General features: G+C 39.9%; 1 protein-coding gene across 3 annotated transcripts in view; it reads left to right on the top strand.

Annotated features, from left to right (window-relative positions):
• The window catches only part of PIP4K2C (phosphatidylinositol-5-phosphate 4-kinase type 2 gamma), a 43,614-nt gene that overhangs the window by 4,187 nt on the left and 15,473 nt on the right, over positions 1-23,954 (top strand). For all 3 annotated transcript variants that reach the window (XM_039368149.1, XM_039368150.1, XM_039368152.1), the window contains 6 exons: positions 3,765-3,862; positions 9,682-9,778; positions 12,117-12,260; positions 13,492-13,638; positions 20,711-20,749; positions 22,604-22,717. In XM_039368149.1, coding sequence (XP_039224083.1) covers positions 3,765-3,862; positions 9,682-9,778; positions 12,117-12,260; positions 13,492-13,638; positions 20,711-20,749; positions 22,604-22,717 — 639 coding nt within the window. The remainder of the gene's footprint in view (positions 1-3,764; positions 3,863-9,681; positions 9,779-12,116; positions 12,261-13,491; positions 13,639-20,710; positions 20,750-22,603; positions 22,718-23,954) is intronic.

The raw sequence follows: 23,954 nt of genomic DNA, 5'->3' as shown, positions 1-23,954 counted from the left end.
TTGCACATCAGCTTTGCCAACCAATTTGTTCCTTCATCAATGTCTCATTACCATAGACCAGATATCTATGAATCTATAGCACTTTGCTCTTCTAGGCCTCTGATAGAACTGGAAATAAGCCATATTAGTTTCTAGCTACATGTAGTCCTTGACTTACAACCACATGTTTAGCAGCTGTTCAAAGTTACAAATGGCACTGAAAAAAGAGACATGAGTGTTCCTCATACTAACAACCTTTGCAGTATCCCCATGGTCACATGATCAAAATTCAAGCACTTGGCAATTGGTGTGTGTGTACAATGATTGCAGCATTCTGGGATCATGTGATCACCATTTACAACCTTCCCGGCTGGCTTCCAACAAAGTCAATGGGGGAGGTTGGATTCACTTAATGATTGTGTAATTCAGTTAACTACAATGATTTGTTTAACAACTATAACAAAAAAAGTAAAATTGGCTGGGATTCACTTATTCGTTTTGCTTTGCATCAGAAATTATGGTCATAATTCAAGAATTACATCTACCAATTGTCAAGGTTCTTCTGATCGATAAGATCAAATAAATCAGAACTCCGAGGCAGGAAAGTTCCTCAAAGAACATGTTTATTGGATACATAATATCGGCATGTTCAAAAGTGAAACCAGATCTAAACTTTCCCTCCAAGAATCAAAGTAATATAATGTAACAATACACTTTGGCAGGCTTTCTGACTTAGCTTTCCTCCGGCATGGGAATGACCTTGGTTCCCACAAGAATTGCTCATGTTTAGAATACCAGAAATATCATCTTCCCCCCTCCCCCTTCTTGTGGCAACCTAGAACGAAAAAACCGGCTGCTGCCAGATTTGTTAGTACAGTTGACACCAATTTCTTCTTGGAGACCAAGGTTGGTACTTTGGCAACCTCTCTTTCCTTGGCCAGGCATATAAAGTCTCTCTGGTGTAGCTGAATTGAAGTAGTCAATCTGAGACCCTTTGCTCAGAAGATAGTGGGTATGATGGGCAGACTTTGAATATATAAGCCCTCACAGCACCCCATGGTGAACTGCTCCAATTTGAGGGAAAAGCTGCTAATAAAGATGGAATAGAAGTAAATAAATAAAATGTTCAGTGATGCCGTTTTCTGTCCTGCTCTTGGCAAAGATATTGGCTAAAGGTGCAAAATAGCTATGGAAAGCCTCCAAAAGATGTATCATATTATTTTGCAGTTTTAAAAATGATCCAGTCCCTTATGTTTTTTTTTAAGCTCCAAATTATCATGTCTTTACTGTAATGACAACAACAACTTACCAGGCATGCTTGCTCTAGCCCTTAGAAAATGTTGGTATTATTATTTTGAAAAGTACAACTTTTTTGGTGAGCCAATTTAGTCTCATGGTTAAGGCACCAGGCTAGAAACTGGGAGACCAGGAGTTGAAGTCCACCCTTAGCTATGAAAACCAGCTAGGTGATCTTGGGCCAGTCACTCTCTCTCAGCCCAACTCATCTCACAGGGTTCTTGTTGTGAGGAAAATACGAGGAAGGAATCTTAAATATGTTTGCCACGTTGATTTTGTGTGTAAAAATAATACAGGTGGGATATAAATTAAGTAAATGAATAAAACTTTAGAGCAAAGAAGTTGTCTGCTTGGTTTGGGATGATAGCTTTACCTTGCAGTTAGGTAATTAAGTTAGAGACTAAGAGGTGCTTGCTGGTAACTGTCCTATGATGAAAGGTTTCTAATTGGAGTACCAGCTGAACTAAGTGAAAATACTTCTTCATTCAAATCTACCATTAATCATTTTATCTCAAGCATACTGCATTTTGCAGATTTTTACCCAAAAGGAATTGCTGCAGATGCTCCATCCCTGCAACGTGGTAATCAGTATTGATCTTTCCAAACCATTTGTGAAATGTAAAAATGGCTAATCCCAGTTGGTTAACTTGACACAAACTGAAGTATTCTGTTGTCAGAGAACAGCCGGAAGGCATGGCACACAGTCGGATTATTTGAAGCCAGATAGGGTCGTCTCTTTATACCACTGGCTTAGGAAGGCTGAAGTACAGAGGAGAACAAATGTGATTACAGTAAATGTCTAGTGCAAGAATATAATGTAGAATCCACCTATATGCTGCTATGATGTCTTTGGAGGCAGAGGTTCAGTGCTTTAATACGTAATAGTGCCATGTGTGCAAGGCATTGCCTAGTAAGTAGCTTGATTAAAAACAATATGTAACACAGTCCTAAATGGATCTGATGTAGATATCATCAAGCTTGAATTAATTGCTTCTAATTTGTTTTGGAATGTTCAATTCCTGCTATGATTTTAAACTATAAAGTCATAAATAAGTCATCTGTGGCCATAACAGAACCTCACATAAGTACAATTCAGGCATTATTTAATATTTCTGGGGTTATTTTGTCTTTTTTTTGTGATGGCAATCTTTTATAAGTGCATGCTATTTTGAAAGCTTTTCATAAGTGGAGAGGTTACTAATGAATGTTTATGATATAGCTGTGCTTAAAGGCAGAATTGCATTGTCTTGTAGTTCTGTAGGGCCAGAGAGAAAAATCCTGAAAATATACATCCTTATTTGGAGTTCAGCTCTCTAAAAAAAAAAATTTAAACTATCCTCCTAGCCTCTATGATTGTTCAAAGATATCCTTCAGCCTATCAGAATATTCCATTGTTTTATTATTTTGCTGCTTAATTGTACACTAAATAATCTGGGGTTTTTTGCACTTTGGATTGTCTTTGTGCAAAACTTCTGTTTTAATGCCAGACCCTTCTAATTAGGCAGAGTGACAGATCAATACAATATTAATTTTCTAAAATATATGTCAATTGAGAATAGGATGCAAAATTTAGGGTACTGTACTATATGAGAAAAATGTATCTTTCATATGTGTGTGTGTGTGTATGTAATGTATGCATGCATGCATGTATGCATATATGTATGTATGTATGTATATTCACCAACTACAGCCCAGTAGATGTCAAGGATCCTACTTGTACATTTTATGAGAGAAATGTGATAATAAGCAGCTTTCACTCTCCCCCTCCCTTAAACAGAAATGCTGTATAATTCAGTATAGCTCACTATAGCTGTTATAGTGTTATTGTAAGGCTGGTTTAAACTGGCTCTGCTGCTTGAGTGGCTGCCCAAAGGGAATAGAAATGGAAAATATGAAGAGTGGAGCCACATAGCTATAATTCTCTGTGGCCCATTCTTCTCTGATCCATATTTTCCTAGCAGAAATTACAAAGCATGTTTTGTGCCTCTCAATGTGGTCATGCTGATTTGAGGTTTATATGCCCATCCCTGTTTGCAATTGGACTTTTGGTGCATTTTCCCTATTTTCCTGGCATTATCTCTATGAGAGATACATTTTCTCTGCCATAGCAAAATTCCCCATTGGTCCTGGTCCTTTTTTCTCACAATCATGTTTCAATAGGGATTAACACAAAGCTGTTACATAAGTTGAAAAACTCTTGTCTGGCTGAAAATGATGTGACAGGCTGCTTTCAGCCGCAGGTCAAAAGATCATTGATGATCTTGGTCACAGGCTGCTTCAGATGCCTGTTTGAAGTTGTCCGAATCTAGTATGGAAACAGTCGAGTCTTGGAGATTCTGTGGCTTCCTGTCCGGCGGAATTACTGAGGGACTTTTCTCTCAAGCCCTTGACCAAACTACCACTAGCAGAATTGTCTCAATGAAACTGAATCCGGTAGTGGGGTGTTGGGTGTGACCTTGTCTGGTTTTACCTTCATTTTTTCATGTTAGATCAATGAACTCAATCAAGTTCCCCAGCCAGTGATGCTGCTCCCTGATGACTTCAAAGCCAGTTCTAAAGTAAAGGTGAACAATCATCTCTTCAACAGGTGAGGAAAGTGCTGGAGATATAGAGAGTAAAGCACATGGCCTTCCTAATCCAAATTACATCCCAATGCAGTTCCACTGCAGTGTTTCAGGCAAAACTTTATTCAAGTTCTTTCAAATGAGGTCTAGTAATTAGAATGTGGAGATTAAGCTTAACATTGTGAGTTTTGCACAGTATATTTATTTATATGCTTCCTACATGGAATGTTCTAAGGCGTGTGGCCTAATATTGTCTACCTACACCACCTTGTGGGAAGGATTAATAGCCCTAATTACTCCCAAATAGTATAGCTTCAGGTACAAACATCCCTCAAAAACAGTTTTGCTGGTTGAGATGAAAGATTCTCCTAGTGCGGCCATTTTTCTCTAGTGCTGACCAATGCCGTGCTATTTGAAGAGGCTGGAAGTTGTAATCTGACACATTTGGCAGATATGATATGCTCTTCTAATTGATCTTAGTGTGTATATCTCTTTGTCCTTTATAAAGAGATTACATTATTATTTATTAAACAACTTTATATAGCTACCCAACTTATACATAGGAGATTCCGGGTGGCTTACAATTGATTAATATTGATTAAGCCTTATCAATATTAATCAATTGTAAGCCACCCCAAATCATCTATTTACAATAACTATATATATATAGTTCTTCGATTTTTAGCTATATATATATATATATATATATATATATATATATATATATATATATATATATATATATTTTCTGAGGTTTTCGCGGGTATTTGTATATAGGTCTTTGGTTGTTCGGGTTTTCTCCCGCGTAAAATTGGAAGTGTCTTGGCGACGTTTCGACGAAGTCCCATTCGTCATCTTCAGGCTGGTGTTTTCAGCTTCGTGCTTTGAGCAGCAATGTGTGGTCTTAGCTGTTTCTTCCTTTTAACTGCCAGTGGGGGTATGAACTGATTGGGTGGGAGCTTGGCTGTGTTCTGATTGGGTGGAGGTGTGTTCTGAATGGTTAGGGGCTTGGCTGTGCTCTGATTGGCTGGGGGAGTGTTCTGTTTGGTTGTGCTCAGGTTAGTCTGAGTTGCAGAGGGGTTTAAGATTTTGGGGTTAGGGAGTCGTTTGTCAATAAGGGCGGGTTTCCAAATGGCTGGTAGGCGGGAGGTATCATCTCGCTTGTTCATGCTGTGTGGGCGTTTTTCTATCTCGATGGCTTCTCTGATTATTCTGTTATTAAAATGTTCACTTTTGGCAATGGTTCTGGTATTTTTAAAGTCAATTTCATGTCCTGTGGCTTTAAGGTGTTGGACCAGGGAAGATGTTGGTTCCTCTTTTTTGACTGAGTTCTTATGTTCTTCAATGCGTGCACTTATTCTTCTGTTGGTTTGTCCGATGTATGTGGTGGGACAAGTGGTGCATGGGATTTCGTATACTCCTTGATTTTCTAATTCAATTTTATCTTTGGGGTTTCTAAGGATGGTGGATATTTTTCTGTTTGTGCAGAATGCTGTTTTGATGTTGTGTTTATGGAGGATCTTACTGATTCTGTCTGTGGTGCCTTTTATGTATGGGAGGAGGGCTTTGCCGTTTTCTTGTTCTTTGTCTTGGATTTTAGTGGGGGTTTCTTTTTGGATTAGGTTTGTAATCTTATTTCTATGGAATCCATTGGATGTTAGTACATTGGTGAGAGTGTGTAGTTCGGGTTTTAGGTGTTGTTCGTCAGCTAAGCGTTTTGTTCTGGAGATGAGTGTCTTGGCTACAGAGTTGATCTGTGCTGGGTGGTGGTGTGAGAGAGCGTGCAGATAGCGGTTTGTGTGTGTTTTCTTCTGGTAGATGGTGTGTCCTAGGGAGCCATTGGATTTCTTGTAGACTAAGACATCCAGGAAGGGAAGTTGGTTGTTAGCTTCTGTTTCCATGGTGAACTGTATTTTGGGGTGTAGGCTGTTGAGGTGTGTGAGGAAGTTGTCCAGTTTTTCTTTCCCATGTGGCCAGATTATGAAGGTGTCGTCTACGTATCTGAGCCAGAGTTTGGGTTTGTGATCCGATTTTTCTAGAGCTTGGGTTTCAAAGTGTTCCATGTAGAGGTTGGCAATGACAGGTGAGAGAGGTGATCCCATGGGTGCTCCTTCTGTTTGTTTGTATTTTTGTCCATTATAGATGAAGTATGTGTTGGATAGGCAGTGGTTGGTCAGATCTAAGATGTGTTTGGGGGGGTTATATTTGTTTTGAATAGCTGTCAAGGCTTCTTTGATAGGCACTTGGGTGAAGAGGGATATGACATCGAAGCTCACTAGTAGGTCGCTGGGCTGTAAGTTTTGTTTCTTTATGATCTCTATAAACTGGAATGAGTTTTTTACGTGTGAGGTGATGGATTCTGCATAGGGCTGTAGTTGTTTGGCGAGAAATTTGGCTAGGTTTTGTAGAGGTGAGCCTATGGAGCTGAGGAACCCCACTCAGACCTATAGTCAGCTCCATAGGCTCACCTCTACAAAACCTAGCCAAATTTCTCGCCAAACAACTACAGCCCTATGCAGAATCCATCACCTCACACGTAAAAAACTCATTCCAGTTTATAGAGATCATAAAGAAACAAAACTTACAGCCCAGCGACCTACTAGTGAGCTTCGATGTCATATCCCTCTTCACCCAAGTGCCTATCAAAGAAGCCTTGACAGCTATTCAAAACAAATATAACCCCCCCAAACACATCTTAGATCTGACCAACCACTGCCTATCCAACACATACTTCATCTATAATGGACAAAAATACAAACAAACAGAAGGAGCACCCATGGGATCACCCCTCTCACCTGTCATTGCCAACCTCTTCATGGAACACTTTGAAACCCAAGCTCTAGAAAAATCGGATCACAAACCCAAACTCTGGCTCAGATATGTAGACGACACCTTCATAATCTGGCCACATGGGAAAGAAAAACTGGACAACTTCCTCACACACCTCAACAGCCTACACCCCAAAATACAGTTCACCATGGAAACAGAAGCTAACAACCAACTTCCCTTCCTGGATGTCTTAGTCTACAAGAAATCCAATGGCTCCCTAGGACACACCATCTACCAGAAGAAAACACACACAAACCGCTATCTGCACGCTCTCTCACACCACCACCCAGCACAGATCAACTCTGTAGCCAAGACACTCATCTCCAGAACAAAACGCTTAGCTGACGAACAACACCTAAAACCCGAACTACACACTCTCACCAATGTACTAACATCCAATGGATTCCATAGAAATAAGATTACAAACCTAATCCAAAAAGAAACCCCCACTAAAATCCAAGACAAAGAACAAGAAAACGGCAAAGCCCTCCTCCCATACATAAAAGGCACCACAGACAGAATCAGTAAGATCCTCCATAAACATAACATCAAAACAGCATTCTGCACAAACAGAAAAATATCCACCATCCTTAGAAACCCCAAAGATAAAATTGAATTAGAAAATCAAGGAGTATACGAAATCCCATGCACCACTTGTCCCACCACATACATCGGACAAACCAACAGAAGAATAAGTGCACGCATTGAAGAACATAAGAACTCAGTCAAAAAAGAGGAACCAACATCTTCCCTGGTCCAACACCTTAAAGCCACAGGACATGAAATTGACTTTAAAAATACCAGAACCATTGCCAAAAGTGAACATTTTAATAACAGAATAATCAGAGAAGCCATCGAGATAGAAAAACGCCCACACAGCATGAACAAGCGAGATGATACCTCCCGCCTACCAGCCATTTGGAAACCCGCCCTTATTGACAAACGACTCCCTAACCCCAAAATCTTAAACCCCTCTGCAACTCAGACTAACCTGAGCACAACCAAACAGAACACTCCCCCAGCCAATCAGAGCACAGCCAAGCCCCTAACCATTCAGAACACACCTCCACCCAATCAGAACACAGCCAAGCTCCCACCCAATCAGTTCATACCCCCACTGGCAGTTAAAAGGAAGAAACAGCTAAAACCACACATTGCTGCTCAAAGCAAGAAGCTAAAAACACCAGCCTGAAGATGACGAATGTGACTTCGTCGAAACGTCGCCAAGACACTTCCAATTTTACGCGGGAGAAAACCCGAACAACCAAAGACCTCTATATATATAAATAACACAGTCTAGCAGAAAGCCTCGCTCAGCTAACTCTTGTTTCTAATCTTAAGGGTTTTCTTTTTCCAACCAGATTATGGTATTAGCTTCTCTACAGTGATTATGATTCTTCTTCACTGAAATCTCCTTCCGCTTATTACTATTCCTTTATGCTGTAATGGAACTTCTTTTATATTTTTTCAAACCTCTACTGCCCTTTAATATGGTTTTACTTGTGACTAGACCGAATAGGGATTTGTTAAAAGAAAAGGGAATTGAAATGACTGAATTCCAGGAAATGTTAATAGTCCATACTCCATTATTTTCTCCTCTTTAGGGGCCAGTTTCTGTTTAAAAAAAATAAAACAATATAAAATACTTTGGTTTTGGGGATTACTAGATAGTGTTATTTATTTCTATTTATTATTTATATTTATTTATATCCCGCCTTTATTAGTTTTCTAACTCAAGGCGGCGAACACACCTACTACTTCCTCCTATTTTCCCTATAACAACCCTGAGGTGAGGTGAGTTGGGTTGAGAGAGAGTGACTGGCACAAGGTCTCCCAGATGGATGGATGGGGAGATATAGTAGGTGTATACAAAATTGCTAGAAAGGGTGGGCTATACATTCCAATAATGCATAATGTAACTGTATGTCTGCATGATTCGTTTTTCAGTGCCTTAACTGCAAAATGTTTGAATTGTGAAGTATTTACATAATTTCTTTTTTCTTGTTTTTCCTTTTTGAGTTCCTGGTGACTGCCTTGACAATTCTTTTCAGTTTTCTTGGCAAGAATTTTGGAAACAGTTTGCTCTTGCCTCCTTCTTAGACCTGAAAGAGAAATGACCTGCCTAAAGTTACTCAGCTGGCTTCATGCCTAAGGCAAGGCAAGAAGTCATTGCCTTCCAGTTTTTAGCCTGGTGCCTTAAATCATTACATCAAACTGGCTCTCCCATAATTTGATTAGGACATGGTTTTTACACTACAGCAGTGTGTGTGTGTGTGTATACATATGCATATATGATTTAGTCTATCTTTTAAAATAGCATTTTAGAAAAGCCAAATATTACACTGCTTCATGTAAAAGTATGTAATTATTTGCTAGTACAAGCTGAGAGCTTGCCTCCTCTCCTGTCAGATACCTAATGCTTTGTATTAAAAGAGGATTCTTCCGCCTGAACAGTAATGTAACCAACCCTCGTAATGGGGAATTACACCATGTGTTAGAAGAGGCTGTTGGTGAGAGGATTATGGAGCACAGGTCATAGATTACTGAGATTTCTACACTGAATTGGCAGCTATTCCTGATAAAGCCTTGTTCACTTGTCAAAAAGATGGCTTTCCTCATAAAAGAAACTAGGGCCTTTGTATTCACACAAATGAGATATAATGTAGTGTTCTTCTGAAAGTGAGCTTGTTATTTCTATAGCAGAAATGGTTAGGCCTGAATGCCAGACGCGGCAGAGCCTGGAGGTGGTGAAATGGCCTGTAGCACTTCAGGCACGATGGGGAAAACAAACAGATTTTTTTTCTCCATACGTGAATCATTACAAATGGAGAGCAGGTTGGGCCAGAATATGTACTGATGAGCTATGCTTTTACTTAAGGAGTGAAATAAAAACATTCAATTCATTTTCTGCTCCTCCAAAGTATTTCAGGCCTCCTGTCTGCCTCATTATGCTCTAGTTGCAGACTAAACTTTGGTTTGGCATCTAACTCTATTATTTAATATATTCCTGCAGGGAAAACTTGCCTGGTCACTTCAAATTTAAGGAGTACTGCCCACAGGTTTTTCGCAATCTTCGTGAACGCTTCAACATTGATGATCAGGATTATCAGGTAAATAGATACCAAAGAGTTTGAGTCCCTAAGAGACCTGAGAGTGCAGACTTATTCCAGCTGTAGCCACAGAGCCCCCCCCTCCTTTTGGAGGTGGGTTACCTAATACCTTTTTCCATAATGACACATTGTGAGAGACTTATCATTCTCTCCTTGTAATAAAAGCAATGAAGACCATATGGCCGGACGTTTTGTTAGTTTACAGGGGTCAGCAACCTTAAACACGCAAAGAGCCACATGGACCTGTTTCCCATAGAAAAGAAAACACTGGGAGCTGAAAAACCCGTGTGTACATGCGCCCGCGCCGGGGGGGGGCTTAATTGAAGAGTTTAATTAAAAAGAAATAGAGGGTGCTGTGCATGAGTTCTCTCTCCCTCCCTCCCTCTCTCTCTCCCCCCTTTCTCCCTCTCTTTCTTTCCTCTCCCTCTGTCTCTCTCCCCCCTCTCTCTTTCTCTCTCCCTCTCTTTCTTTCTCTCTCCCCCCTCTCTCCGATCTTCTGCTCACCTGGCAAGCTGGCTTCAGGTTGTTCTCCGACAAGCTGACACATATTCTTATTGGGCTGGCTCTCTCCTGCCCTTGGTCTGCCAGTCCTCTTCCCCACTCAGTGAGTGTGTGTGTGTGTGTGAGAGAGAGAGAGAAAGAGAGAGAGCGCTCCTGCTTCCTGCAGAGACGCAGCAAAGGCGGGGGCCCCGCCCAATAAGCTTGTCAGCTTGTCGGAGAACAGCGTGAGGCCACTCTGTCTGCAAATGGCAGAGGAGGACTGGGAGCCGCAGGAGAAGGCTCAAAGAGCCACATGCGGCTCCAGAGCCGCGGGTGGCCGACCCGTGGTTTAGTAGAATTAGTTTGGTTTTAACTGGATTGGTTGATTTAGCTCTTAAGCATTTACTGACTTTACAGTAAGGAGCCCAATGTTCAAAAGTTTAAGTTTAATCACCTGTAGTGATTCACTTAACAACTGTTGCAAGAGAGGTCGTAAAATGGTGCAAAATTCACTTAAATGTCTCACTTAACAACAGATATTTTGGGCTCAACTAATGGTCATAAGTCAAGGACTACCTGTACTATATATTCCTCTAGTAATTAAATTGAGACATTGTAGTCTATGTTACTAGAGCATGTAGTTACATTTCTTTTATAAGGTTACTTTTGCTTCAATTTAAGAATCCAGAAGAGACTAGTTCAAATCTGTTCTCCTGAGCAAAACTAATGTTAAAGTTGGATTATTTTAATGTTAAACCAGTGGATTATTTTAATCAGTGATTATATTAGTGTCTGTGTTTCTATATATGCTTGTCTACATACATAATCCTTATTACTCTTGCAGATGCCATGGTACTAGTTGTTTCATCCATCTAGTAGAAGCCAGTTAAGGGTAGCAGAGGGGCTAGGAGGCCTAGCTGAAATGTTGCCTTTGTCCTGGATAACTTGCAAGACATTCTCTATTAGTGACATACGCTTAGTCTTATTCTCCCACTTACTCTGTAAAAACAATCATGGTGACCTATCATACGAGGTTAAGGGAAAGGTAGGGAAAATTATTATATGTGAAGCTCCTTGAACTTCTTCCAAAGCATCAAAATATTGATGTTGAAAAAAGGCCAGAAGCGCAATATAGCTTAGAAATGGTATGTTGCCATGTGAGAGGTTGTATGCATTCAATCCAGCACTTCTATAAGAATTTCAGGGCAGATCTCAGAATGGGCTAAAAAGAGATGTGGAGAAGGAAGTCCAGGCCTGACTTGCTTATAACTAGGTTCTTATACACACACACACACACACACACACACACACACAACATTTGTGCAGCTGTCAGGAGTATTGTGGAGCTATCCTTTGAAGCTAAAGCAGCCACAGCTATCTCTCCTTGTTTCCTTCTTGTAGAAAAGCACACCACCCTGTTCCTCACACTGTAATCTTATAAGTGTGACTTGTCATCTTGCTCTTTCTGTTTCTGGTGTTTTTTTTTTTTTCCTTCGTGACCTTTTGTTTTAGAAGCTGAACACCTGAGTAATTAGAATTCTAACCAGGAAAGAGATGTGCTGTTTTCAGTGTGCCTAACATGTTGCATAGTTCTTAGTCAAGCTTCTCACATTATAGAGTGAATCAAGCTAGGTGAGAGCTCTGTCAAAGATCCTTACGTGGTGCCCCACTGGGTTCTGCTCTAAAAAGTCTGCCTGCTTGAAGATGGCTGATGAAGGAGCATTGTCAAAAGGAGTGGAGGGTTCTGAGACCTTGCTTAGGTGAAGCATCCTCTACTGACCTGCACCTGATTCCCTTCTGCAATTTCCATAGTTCTCTTGTGAATCTTCTTGCCTTGTCCATTCTTTCTTTTTCCCAGGTCTCACTGACACGTAGCCCACCAACCTATGAGACTGAGGGTGGGGGTCGCTTTCTCCTGTCATATGACCGCACAGTGGTTATAAAAGAGATAACCAGTGAAGATGTAGCTGATGTGCATAGCCTTCTATCACATTATCACCAGGTAAGACAAATTGCAGACAGAGTGGCTTCAGGGGGATTATAGCTAGGTGAAAGTTCCTTTGACTTGAATCTAAAGATTGGTTAACTGGAAGATGGTTACCAAAGGAAAGTTTTCTCTTCTCTTCTCTTCTCTTCTCTTCTCTTCTCTTCTCTTCTCTTCTCTTCTCTTCTCTTCTCTTCTCTTCTCTTCTCCTGCAATGTACATTGGTAAAAAAGGCCTGACCCTCCCCAAAAGTTGCTAACTAGGGTCAGGTAGCTATGGGGAGGTAAGGGTCTAGGTGAAAAGGTATAGTTTCTCTTAAGTCCAATCTGACTTTACAGGGCAAACATCAAGCATAAAAACCCTGGATGGTTATTATTTGTTCTAATCTTCTTCCGGGGTTTTTATTCCTAATTTCTTAGTCTGGGTTTGAGATTTCCTGGTGGTTTCTAGTATTAATTAAATATAACTCATTCTAGTTTAATAGGAGGGGGAGAGGAGCACTTTTTGTGTGAATTTTGTTATTGATGCATCCGAGAGTTGAAACATGTTTTGAAAACATGCTTAGTTTTTGAGCTCAGCAGACTTGAATGTAAATGTAGGCAACTGCAGATCTGTGCATTTTTTTTCTGCTGTCCATAGAACAGAAAATACTGATGCCTAGTCACCGACTAAGGAAAGCCTTGTTTATTCCTGAGATTTGAATAGGAACAGCTGCTTGTGTTCTAGCTTTGCTTCACGCCTTGGGAGCAAGAAATGTATTTTTCAGCAGAAAGCTCTGAAGCTTGACATTCAGGGAAAAAAATGATATTTAGTCTACTCTCCTGAGAAACCGTGATTAAAAATGTACTATCCCCCACTAGATGGTGCATTTGTCCTTTGGAGATTATAGCCAGAGAGCTGTCTGGTCCAGTAATGTCTGATTGTCCTCAAAGAGGCAAATTATACATTTCCATTTTTCAGACTTGTGTTCAGACTTTGAATCTGAAATGTGAAGAGAATCTTTACTAGTTTATTATTTATTAATAATAATGTTTATCATTGCCTTTAATAGCACTTACAGAATGTACCAAGGGGCAAGAGTGTTTGGAAATTGGATTTCTGTTTGTTCTGAGATCAGCAACCATTTTCTTTTGGAAAGGATCTCATACCACGCAGAATAGTGCCTGAACTTTGACTGTCTCCACCAGTATTAGCGGGCTTGAGAGTTGGCACAACATTTTATAACATTTTTGTCACTGTTTCCTTTCAGTACATTGTGAAATGCCATGGGAGCACCCTCTTGCCCCAGTTCTTGAGTATGTACCGGCTCAGTGTTGACAATGAGGAAAGCTACATGCTAGTCATGAGGAACATGTTCAGTCACAGACTCACTGTACACCGAAAGTATGATCTGAAGGTAATAGAGAAGAAGCAATGTGTGAACCAAGTCTCTGTCTCTGTTTATTCATCTCTTGTATGGTGCTCACCTATGTATGTGGAGGTAGTTTTTATTTGTTTTTCTTTTGATTGTTACCCTGTCTTTATTATTATTTATAAATAACTCAAGGCAGCGAACATATCTAATACTCCTTCCCCCTCCCATTTTCTTCATAAAAACAACCCTGTGAAGTGGGTTGGGCTGAGAGAGAGTGACTGGCCCAAAGACATCAAGCTTGTTTTCGTGCCTAAAGTGGGCCTAGAACTGATGGTTTCCTAGTTCTGAGGCCAGCATCTTAACTATTAGACAAAACTGGCTCTCATTGTGTTACTTGTTGTCTAGCTCAATTACCCCCTGATACATTGTTTTGAAACAAAACACTCAATCAGACAAATGGATTGACTCGTTATAAGGAAGAGGTGGGCTGGCAGGAGTTTTGGCTCATATCTCTGACTCAGCCCCTATTCACTGTTGTGTTCCAAAATTTCCAGTCATAGCTGTTTAGCACAATGACACATGTAGCTTTAAGGAGATGTTGATTTCCAGATCTTCTTCCCCTGGGGAAGGGGAGGGGGAGGATGATACATGTGTGATGACATCCTCAGACAGTTGCAGCAACCTATGTACCTATAATAGACTAATATAAATACGTCACAGCATTTGCATAGTGACATCCTTGTCCTTATGTTGCTTTAGGATTATTGGGTTTGGTGTGGATGCCACTACCTCCGTAGCATCCCTTACTCTCCCTTTGGAAACAGAAGGTGTCGAGCCAAGGGAGCAACACACAATTGATTTGGGAAACTGCACAACACTAAGTAAAGTTTTGGTAGCCGATCTTCTTATCTTGTAATAATCAAATTTCTCAATAAGGCATGCTCTTGATTATTCTATAAAAAGGATAATCATCATACAGGAATAATTAAGATAAAGGGTAATTCAAATAGCAGCGTTTATAAAAGCGGTGCTTCAACTGGCAGTGTCTTTTTTTTTTTTTTTTTATTAAAAGTTTTATAAATTTTACAAAAAGGAAAAAAGAATACAAAACAAGAGACAACATATAGGCTTATGAGGGTGGTGCATCATCTTGTGCATAAAGATCAATCAGGGTTTATAACAGGAAGGTATATGAAAAACAATGTTAGACAAATTATTAATCTATTAGAATACTTAGATAAGAACAACCAAGTTCCTGCAGGGCTCATATTTTTAGATGCTGAAAAAGCATTTGACCAATTGAATTGGCATTTTATGCTAAGAGTAATGGAAGAAATGAATTTTGGTGAAAACATATTACAAGCCCTTAAGGTAATATATCAAAAACAAACAGCACAACTTATTGTTAATGGAGGTCTTTCGGAGGTTTTCACAATAGAGAAAGGTACTAGACAGGGGTGTCCTTTATCGCCATTGTTGTTTGTTTTAACATTGGAAATATTATTGATCAAAATTCGAGAGTCTCAGGAAATTAAAGGAATATATGTTAATAAAAAAGAATATAAGTTAAGAGCTTTTGCGGATGACTTGGTTGTTACTTTGTCGCAACCTGATTATTCTGTAGTAAACTTATTACAGTTGATTTATCATTATGGCTTGGTCTCGGGTTTCAAGATTAATGTAAATAAGACCAAAATTTTACCTAAAAATATGTCTAGTCAGGAGAAGCAGATTTTGACTAACCTGACGGGTTTTGAGATTGTTAATAAGGTAAAATATTTGGGGGTGATGTTGTCTGTTTCTAATGTAAAATTATTTAAAAATAATTATGAAAGGTTGTGGGTCAGGGCACAGAAGGACTTGAAGAACTGGGAAAAGTTGCAATTATCCCTCATGGGAAGAATTGCAGTGATAAAAATGAATATTTTACCCAAGTTTCTTTTTCTGTTTCAAATGTTACCAATTTTGAAAAATGAGATTAATTTAAATGAGTGGCAGAAGGGTCTTAATAAATTTATCTGGGCAGGGAAAAAGCCAAGGGTTAAGTTTAAAATTATGCAAGACTTCCGTGAGAGGGGTGGACTTAAGGTACCAAATTTGAAATTATATTATGATGCGGTGGTTTTAACACTAATCAGTGATTGGGTAAATTTGACAAACTCTGAGATACTTTATCTAGAGGGATGGGACTTACTTTATGGGTGGCATGCCTATTTAATATTCAATAAAAAAATGGATTGGACTTTTAAATCTCATATCTTAAGAATCTCTTTACTTAGGATTTGGAGAAAATATTATAAAAGTGATTTCAAAGTACCATTATGGGCTATACCTTGGCATGCGATAGAAGCAATAAAAAGAGGGGTTAAAATGGATATGGTGTCCTACAGACAGTTACTTAAATGGGATGGACAAAACTGGCAATTAAAATCACGGGAAGAGTTAGCACAAGAAAACTTTATTTATTCTTGGTTCCAATATAGGCAATTATTAGACAGATGGAAGATGGATTGTAAGGTGGGTTTTCTTAGAGAAGATGAAAATCTTATTAAGCAAGTGAAGGATTCAAGACAAACCCACATTAAGAGAATTTATGCGGTTTTAGTTGAATTGGATTCAGAAATGGAACTAATTAAAGATTGTATGATAAGATGGGCGCAGAATTTTGGTGAGCCAGTTTCATTGGACACCTGGGAAAAAATTTGGGTGAGAAATGTCAAATTTACACAAGCACAGAATTTAAGGGAGAATTTTTATAAAATGTTTTATAGATGGCACCTTGATCCACAAAAAATGTCTTATATGTACCCTGACGTGCAACCCAAATGTTGGAGATGTGGTTATAAGGAGGCTTCCTATTATCATATTTGGTGGTCATGCAGAGAGATAAAAGCATTTTGGATCAAAGTATGGTGGAATATCCAGAGAATTTTTAGAAGGAGGGTAAAATTTACTCCGCAATTATTTTTGTTAGGTATTGTTACAGATTGTGATACAAAGGAGGTTGTATTGATGTTAAATTTGATTACAGCCGCTAGGCTGTTAGTAGGACAATATTGGAAGAAGGAATCCTTGCCTACATTGCAGGAATGGTTTCATAAAGTAGCTTATCTGGCGGAAATGGCAAAGATCTCGGCTTTCTTAAAGCAACAAACGCAAGAAAAGTTTCTTGCTGTTTGGGACAAATGGATAAAATTTATACAATTTAGATTGGGTATACAAAAATATTATACAGTTTTTTCATAAGTTTTATTTTTATATATATTATAGATAATCTTTTTATATATATAAATATAAAGTTCTTAATTTAATTTTTATTTTTACTTTTTAAGCCTATATTCTGCTCTGGGAAGCTCAAGGGGGGGGGGAAGGGAGGGGGGGGGTTTTTGGGAGGGGTGGGGGGGTTTTTTTATATATGTATTGTTTAGTTTTATTTTTTTGTATAACTGGCAGTGTCTTAAAATGGTTTTGTGTCACAAATTGGCAGGCAAACATTTCCATCTGGTGTGAGACAAGGGCACTCTTGGGGTTGTTATTTAACAATAAAGCCTCATGCTGTATGTGTTTGGGTACATAGCTCTGATCAAGCTTCTGCCCACTTAACTGTAGTCAGCCCCAAACATCTGGTTTTAGCCAAAGGCTTCACAGAACTAGCAGTTGACACTATTTTTAACCACCTCTGCCTTTATCCCTAACAGAAAGGACAGTGCATTGGGAGGAAGCACCATGAGGTTCAGTGAGGTTTTATTCCTGAGTGATATGGGATTGCAGACTGGGATATGCTTAATTCATTCCATGAATCTTCTGCCACTGCCTGCCTGAGTCCCCCATCACCCAGCCACACTGCCTAAATTTAGATAATAAGCTCTTTAGGGCAAGGGACTGGCTTTTGCTTATGTAGCTCTCCTAATACGTCATGGACTCTGGTGGCCTCTTCAAAGAATAGAGCACAATAGGTAGATGTGTGTCAAAGACAAAATCCTTTGGGAGTCACCTCCCCCACCCCACTACTGTGCTCAATTTGTTATTTTTAAGGTCAGAGGTGAGTCCTTAGTCCTAAAGCAAGCAAAGCATTTCCTTTGAGTTTTCTCTAGTCCTTCCTGTCACAGCTGTGTTAGGGTATATCCGAGGAGAGATCTAGTTCTGATCTGATAGCTGTCTGTTAGAGAAGATCTATTCTGTTTTTCTGGTAGTCTGTTAAATACCGGTTGTTGTTGTACAGATAGTCCTCGACTTATGACACAATTGATCCCCAAATTTCTGTTAAGTGAATCTGGCTTCCCCATTTACTTTGCTTGTCAGAAGGTTGCAAAAGGCGATTTACATGACCTTGGGATACCGCGACGCTCATAATTATGAACCAGTGGCCAAGCATCTGAATTTTAATCACACGATCATGGGGATGCTGCAAAGGTCGTAACTATGAAAAATGGTCATAAGCCACATTTTTTCAGTGGCAGTTGTAACTTTGAATGGTCACTAAATGAACTGTTGTAAGTCGAGGACTAGCTATACTCACATTTCCCACCTGCAGCAGCTTTCCTTGGGGGCTAGTCCTGCATAGCTACAGCTGGAGTTGGGATTTTGGCTGATGAGTAACCAAAGCGATAAGGCGTTCTCTCAGAAGCCTGTGCTTCATTTCCTGTTCCTTGTCCCAAAGCCCGAGCGCGAGGCAACCTAGATGGCTCTTGCTGCGAACTTCTCCCTCCCCATCTCCTGCCTCAGGATTGCCACACAAGGCCCCTTCTTCCCTTGGGGAATTCACTCAGTAGATGAATGGTTTCAAATGCAAGGTCGCTACTTTGTGCTGAAAAGCTAAGCTGGGAAAAAACGAGATGGGTCATGTCCACGCCTCTCTGCCTTCAGCCTGGCAACACATCATTAAATGCTGACCTCAAGCAAGTTCTCTCATGCCAAGGTTATGTGGATAATTTAGAGCAGTGTTTGCATTCAGAAGTGTTTTAGGAGGCAAGTCTCTATGGAGGGGATGGGGGCTAGAAACGGCATTGCAACAAGGCCTGTAGCTCAAAATGCAGCGGGAGCATCACTTGTTAGTACAGGTATTATACAGGATGCAGATTAAGTAATTTGCAGAGGTGGCTAATATATTTCTTGATGGTAAAATATTGCCGTGATTATGCTTAACATGCTGCTTATCCTGAAATTAATGCAAGTCCCAAAAGTCAAGTCAGTCTGAGAAGGATGAATGGGGAGAAATGATATGCAGTGTGAATGAACTGAACGTGAGAGACTTGGGCTGCTTTCCATTTATGTGTTTTTAATACTTGACCTATTCCTCCATCAAAATTATCTCTGGATTCTACAAGGGATAGAGTTTTTCTTTTTTTTTTCTTTTGAATGAAATTTGGATCTCTAATAAAAACCTGGCTATCTGAAGCAATACCTTTCCTTTGCTTTAGATGCTCATGCTGCCAATATCTTTATAACTCTTCAGAAGGTTATCACATCTCCCCAGGAAGCTTTGGAGCAGGGAGCTAGATTTAATTTGTTGGGTCGTTTCTCTATCTGATGCCAAGGGGTATTGCAATTACTTTGCAGAGTATAGAAGCAATATAGTATAGTCCCCGCTCAGAAGGTTACATAAAAAAAGTAATAACGCAAATAGAAAGGCAGGGGCAAATTAGCATTGTAAAAAGGAGAGGCTGTGGGTGGGTGTAGCAAAGGCCCTGAAGGTGTAGAAATTAACAAAGGCATTAGTGACAAGGATGCCAAGGGGATGTATCTTGACAGAAGGTTAGAGAGGGGGAAAAAAAGCAAGCAAGAGCAGATGGTCTGCGGGCTTCTCAGTTGGTGTTGATAAGATTATTCCACATTCTGAGACATCTCAAGTATGTCCCATTATAGAGGGTTTTTTGTTTGTTTGTTTTGTTTTAGAGAAGGCATCAAATTTGGTGTAAATTCAGTTTCATGGTGGTACAACAATGGCATGTTGAATTTCTGACAAGGCAGATTCTTTTTTGACTGCTGAGGTCTTTTAAAAACAATAACAGTTAAAAAAAACCCCAAAACCTCCACCAAGATTTTAGAACTCAGTGGATGAGATGCAGGTTCATATATTGGCTTCATTAAGAGCCTCTGGAAAGCTTTAATTAAGTCATGTTTTCCCAGTTTCTTCTCTCCCTTCTATTAAGTAAAAAAAAAAATGCCTGCTACATATGTTCTGAATGAATAAAGGGTGTGATTAATCTGTATAGTGAAAGTGTTACACTGTGTGCCATTGGTTTTTATGCTGCAACCCTTCCATTTCAGATCTGCTGATATACCAAAATAAATGTAAACTAGTGTGTTAGGAAATGGTTGAAAACTTCTGCTCGTTCAGTATTACTTTTACATTGTCTGTCCTGCTAAGGACAGTCTTGCTATGAATTCATGATAGGGCTATTATTTAAAATGGTGCTAAAGTCTCTATGCATATTTTGCTGGGTGCCAAGAAATGACTGGCCAACTGTGCAGCCTCTGTAATGCCCATTAAATCTTAGGAAGCACTTGATGACTTGAAGGAATTGCTTCAAATATTGGAGGGGGAAGGGAGGGGACACATCCACACACACACATGCCCCACACACACACATGTACCCTACAGGCAGAATATAAAACCACCATGCAAAGCACCATAAAGGTTTTGAAAGAGATTCTTTCCCTCCTCCTTCAAACCATCCAGTCAGGAAATAACAGCCAATAGCATTGAAGCATTGGGATAAGATAAATGGAAGACACAGGTACAAGATGTTATAGAAAGGTGAGAGATTTCCTTACCAATGTCCTTGCCATTTAAAATCAAGCTATTTTCCAAAGCCCCTGAAGGCAGGACAAGAAGCAACGGATAGAAACTAATCAAGGAGAGAAGCAACCTAGAACTAAGGAGAAACTTCCTGACAGTTAGAACAATTAACCAGAAGAGGTGAATGCTCCAACACTGGAAGTCTTTAAGAAGAGTCTGGACAGCCATTTGTCTGAAATGGTATAGGGTTTCCTGCCTGAGCAGTGGGTTGGACTAGATGACCTCCAAGATCCCTTCCAGCTTTATTATTATTATTACGGATCATCGCACATGTTTTCTGGACTGTAATCTTTATGTTCTCGCCTTTTCTAGGGTTCACTGATATCCCGTGAAGCCAGTGACAAAGAGAAGGTAATTGGTGATTGTAGCTGTATTTTCAAGTTAACCTGATATGGGTTGATTACAATTGACACAGTCCAACATGGGTATTATAACTTTTTCTGTACAAAGGTAATACAAGTTTGGTCTAAACATTATCATTTTTATTTAATAAACCACAATTAGCTGAATTCATGCCCAAAGCTAAGCCAGGAATGGGTCTTTCTCTCTCTTTCTCGACTCCTGGAAAGCTTCTGAAAACATGGAATCAACACTAAGCAGAAAAATAGCCAGTTTCGCTGGCATGGTTTTTTCCTTAATTTTAAGTTTCAGGGTGAGGAGGGCTGATTTAAAAGTGGTAATAGAGTGCAGAAGGCCTCTGAAAACAAATTAAAAAGCTCTCATTTCCATCCTCAATTTCTTCCATTTGAGTAAAAATGGACTCCCCCCCCCCGTTCCTTCTAATGGTATCATTGTCACTGGAAGGCTTCTAGAACCTCCAGGTTAAGAAGCTGAGTAGTAGGTGCCTGATCCAGAAGGAATCACCCACATTAGTAGAATTTGCATGATCTAGTACATTATCCATTGGACAAAATACAGAATAATGTGTATACCTCGCTACTGGATAGTGTTTAATGTAGGCTATAAAATCATCAAGAGTTGAACTTAATCAAGGTAGCCTTTGCTTCTTCTTAAAGCAAAGATGGACAACCTGCATCCCCAAACTCTTTCTGGAACTGTCAAGCCCCTGGGCATGCCATGGGCTGGGAGATGGGGAGCATGCAGCCAGACGCCCCGCAGGTGCCGTCCTCAGTGGAGACAGAAGCCAGGAACACTCCTCCTACCAGCTGGACAAGGGACTAGATAAGCAGGACGAGGGAGGGATTGTGCCTTACCTTGGCTGCGTCTCCCTTCCTCCAGCTGCCTCGTTATCAGAACAAATGGCGGGGACGGCAGAGGCTCCGTGGGCGTGTCTGGAGGGGGGGAAAGGGTGGTGCACTACACCTATTATCCATACGGACCGGATGCTGGCTTGCTAAGTGGGGTGAGCATCCTATTATGCCTCATGTTACGCTTCGCTTGAAATTGATATAATTTCCTACAATTTTAAAGTCAAGAGACCTACAAAATCTAAAATAGATTTAGCACCTTTAATAATAAAAGAAAAAAATAATTAAAAAATACAAAAAATCCCAACTGTCTGCATCATTATCTTGACCCCTAGTATTTTTGGTTCCTCCTTTGTAGCTCTCAACTATCATGCTAAGCTTAAAGTGAGCTTCCTCTTTTTAAATATAAACACACAGATGTACATAATATGTAGATAGGTAGACAGACAGATAGATTTAAGATACTATTTTAACAACTTAAATGCAAAACTCTGGTATTAATGGGAACATAGATAAATGTGATATTGGGCAAAAATGCTAAGAATGTTAAGAATGTTCCTTAAACTGACAATTGAAAGGTATATGCTTCCTAATTAGTTTAACTCTGGTATTAGTGAGAACAAAGAAGATATTTTCTTGTCTTTTCTGAGGAGCGTTTAAAATATTTTTCTCTCACCTTACAATTACATGGGTTGGGCTACTTCCATGGATTTGTAGCTGCCATTTTTTGTCTCATTTTTCCACCAAGGAGTGACACTAAGTTAGATCGCCAGTTTAAAAAATTACATTGAAACCACAATACAAAACTACAGCCTATACATGGGGAAGACGCAGTCCAGAAAATGAAAATCTTTTACTCTATACTATATGTACATGTGAAACCTAGCTTCATTTTAAAATTATTTTGTCACTTTTTATTGTTTCTACTTCTGACTTCCAAATTAGAATTCAGCAAATTCAGTTATGCCTCTTTTTCATGCACAGTCCTCTTTTCCAGGGCAAGGAACTACCAACTCTGAAGGACATTGATTTCCTAAACATGAACCAGAAAGTGTACATCAGTGAAGAGGCCAAAAAAGACTTCATGGAGAAGTTGAAGCGAGATGTAGAGGTATTGTAGCTTTCTCAGCCTGATCTAGTGTAACAAGAGAGATGGTTCTGGGTCAGTAATCTAACTGGATGCTAAAGGTAAAGTGGGCAATATTTCATGGTTCAGTTGAGTTTGAGAAGGGATTACTAATGGTAACCCACCCTACTGTTCTGATTCCCATCTTAATACTTTTTAAGGTCAAAAGTTACCATTTTCTCTCTAGTATCTGCCAACAAGTCAACCTTCCACCTTGCTCCCTATCTCTAAATAACATCTAATGTTGTGCTGGTGGTATGGGAGCATCTGCAGCATTCCTGACCAGAGGCACCTAGGGCAGGGGTGTCAAACTGGTGGCCTGCAGGCTGGATGTGTCATGTGCAGGCCATGCTCACCCCAACTCTGCAAAAGCAAAAAAAGGTCACGATATGTCACGTGATGTGATTGAGTTTGACACGTGTGACCTAGGGCTTCTGGGGGAAAAATAAGCACTTCTTCCCTGGTTGTTGTGCAGGCTCTGAGGTGTTGCTTGATAAAGAAATATGGGAAAACAGAAGTTGCCTTAAAGCTTTACATTTTTTTTTATTATAAAGTTTTTATTTTCTATTTTAAAATACATTACAATCTTAAAAATACTTCAGATAAAAAATAAAACAAATTGATACACACCACTTTCGGTATTGCCCACCCATTTCCCCCCAAACCGCATCCACTTTACATTTTTATTTAGCTGAATAAAGACAGGACCCTCTAGTCTAAAACAAAGAAGCCCCGAATGACAGAAAATCCCTATATTTATACTTTTTGATTCCATAAGCAATCCACCCAGCAAAGCTGACACACATGAGATAAAGTCTTCGCCCAGAAAGGCTGGCACACCATAGATAAAAAGGGAGAAACCAGAAGTAGCTAAAAATGTTCCTTTTTGGTGTTTCCCTAAAGACACTATGTTCTCGGGTGGGTTAGGACAGGGGTCCCCAACCTCCGGTTTGTGGACCGGTACCAGGCCGTGGCATGCCAGCAACTGGTCCACAGAAATGAAGCCCCATCCGTGGGTTGCAGGCAGCACGCAAAACCACACACCCTCCGATCTACGGAAAAACCTCTCTCCACGGAACCGGTCCCTGGTGCCCAAAAGGTTGGGGACCTCTGGGTTAGGACATGGGATGTTTTCCTTTCATGATCCTACATCTATGACTCTGCAAGTGCCCAAAGACAGCAGAGCCATCTGCACATATTCACAATTAATACTTTCTATGTT

The sequence above is a fragment of the Crotalus tigris genome, unplaced genomic scaffold, assembly GCF_016545835.1.
Source record: "Crotalus tigris isolate CLP2741 ecotype Arizona unplaced genomic scaffold, ASM1654583v1 scf7180000020655.604591, whole genome shotgun sequence".
NCBI lineage: Eukaryota > Metazoa > Chordata > Lepidosauria > Squamata > Viperidae > Crotalus > Crotalus tigris.
This window is presented reverse-complemented; position numbering and strand designations above follow the sequence as displayed.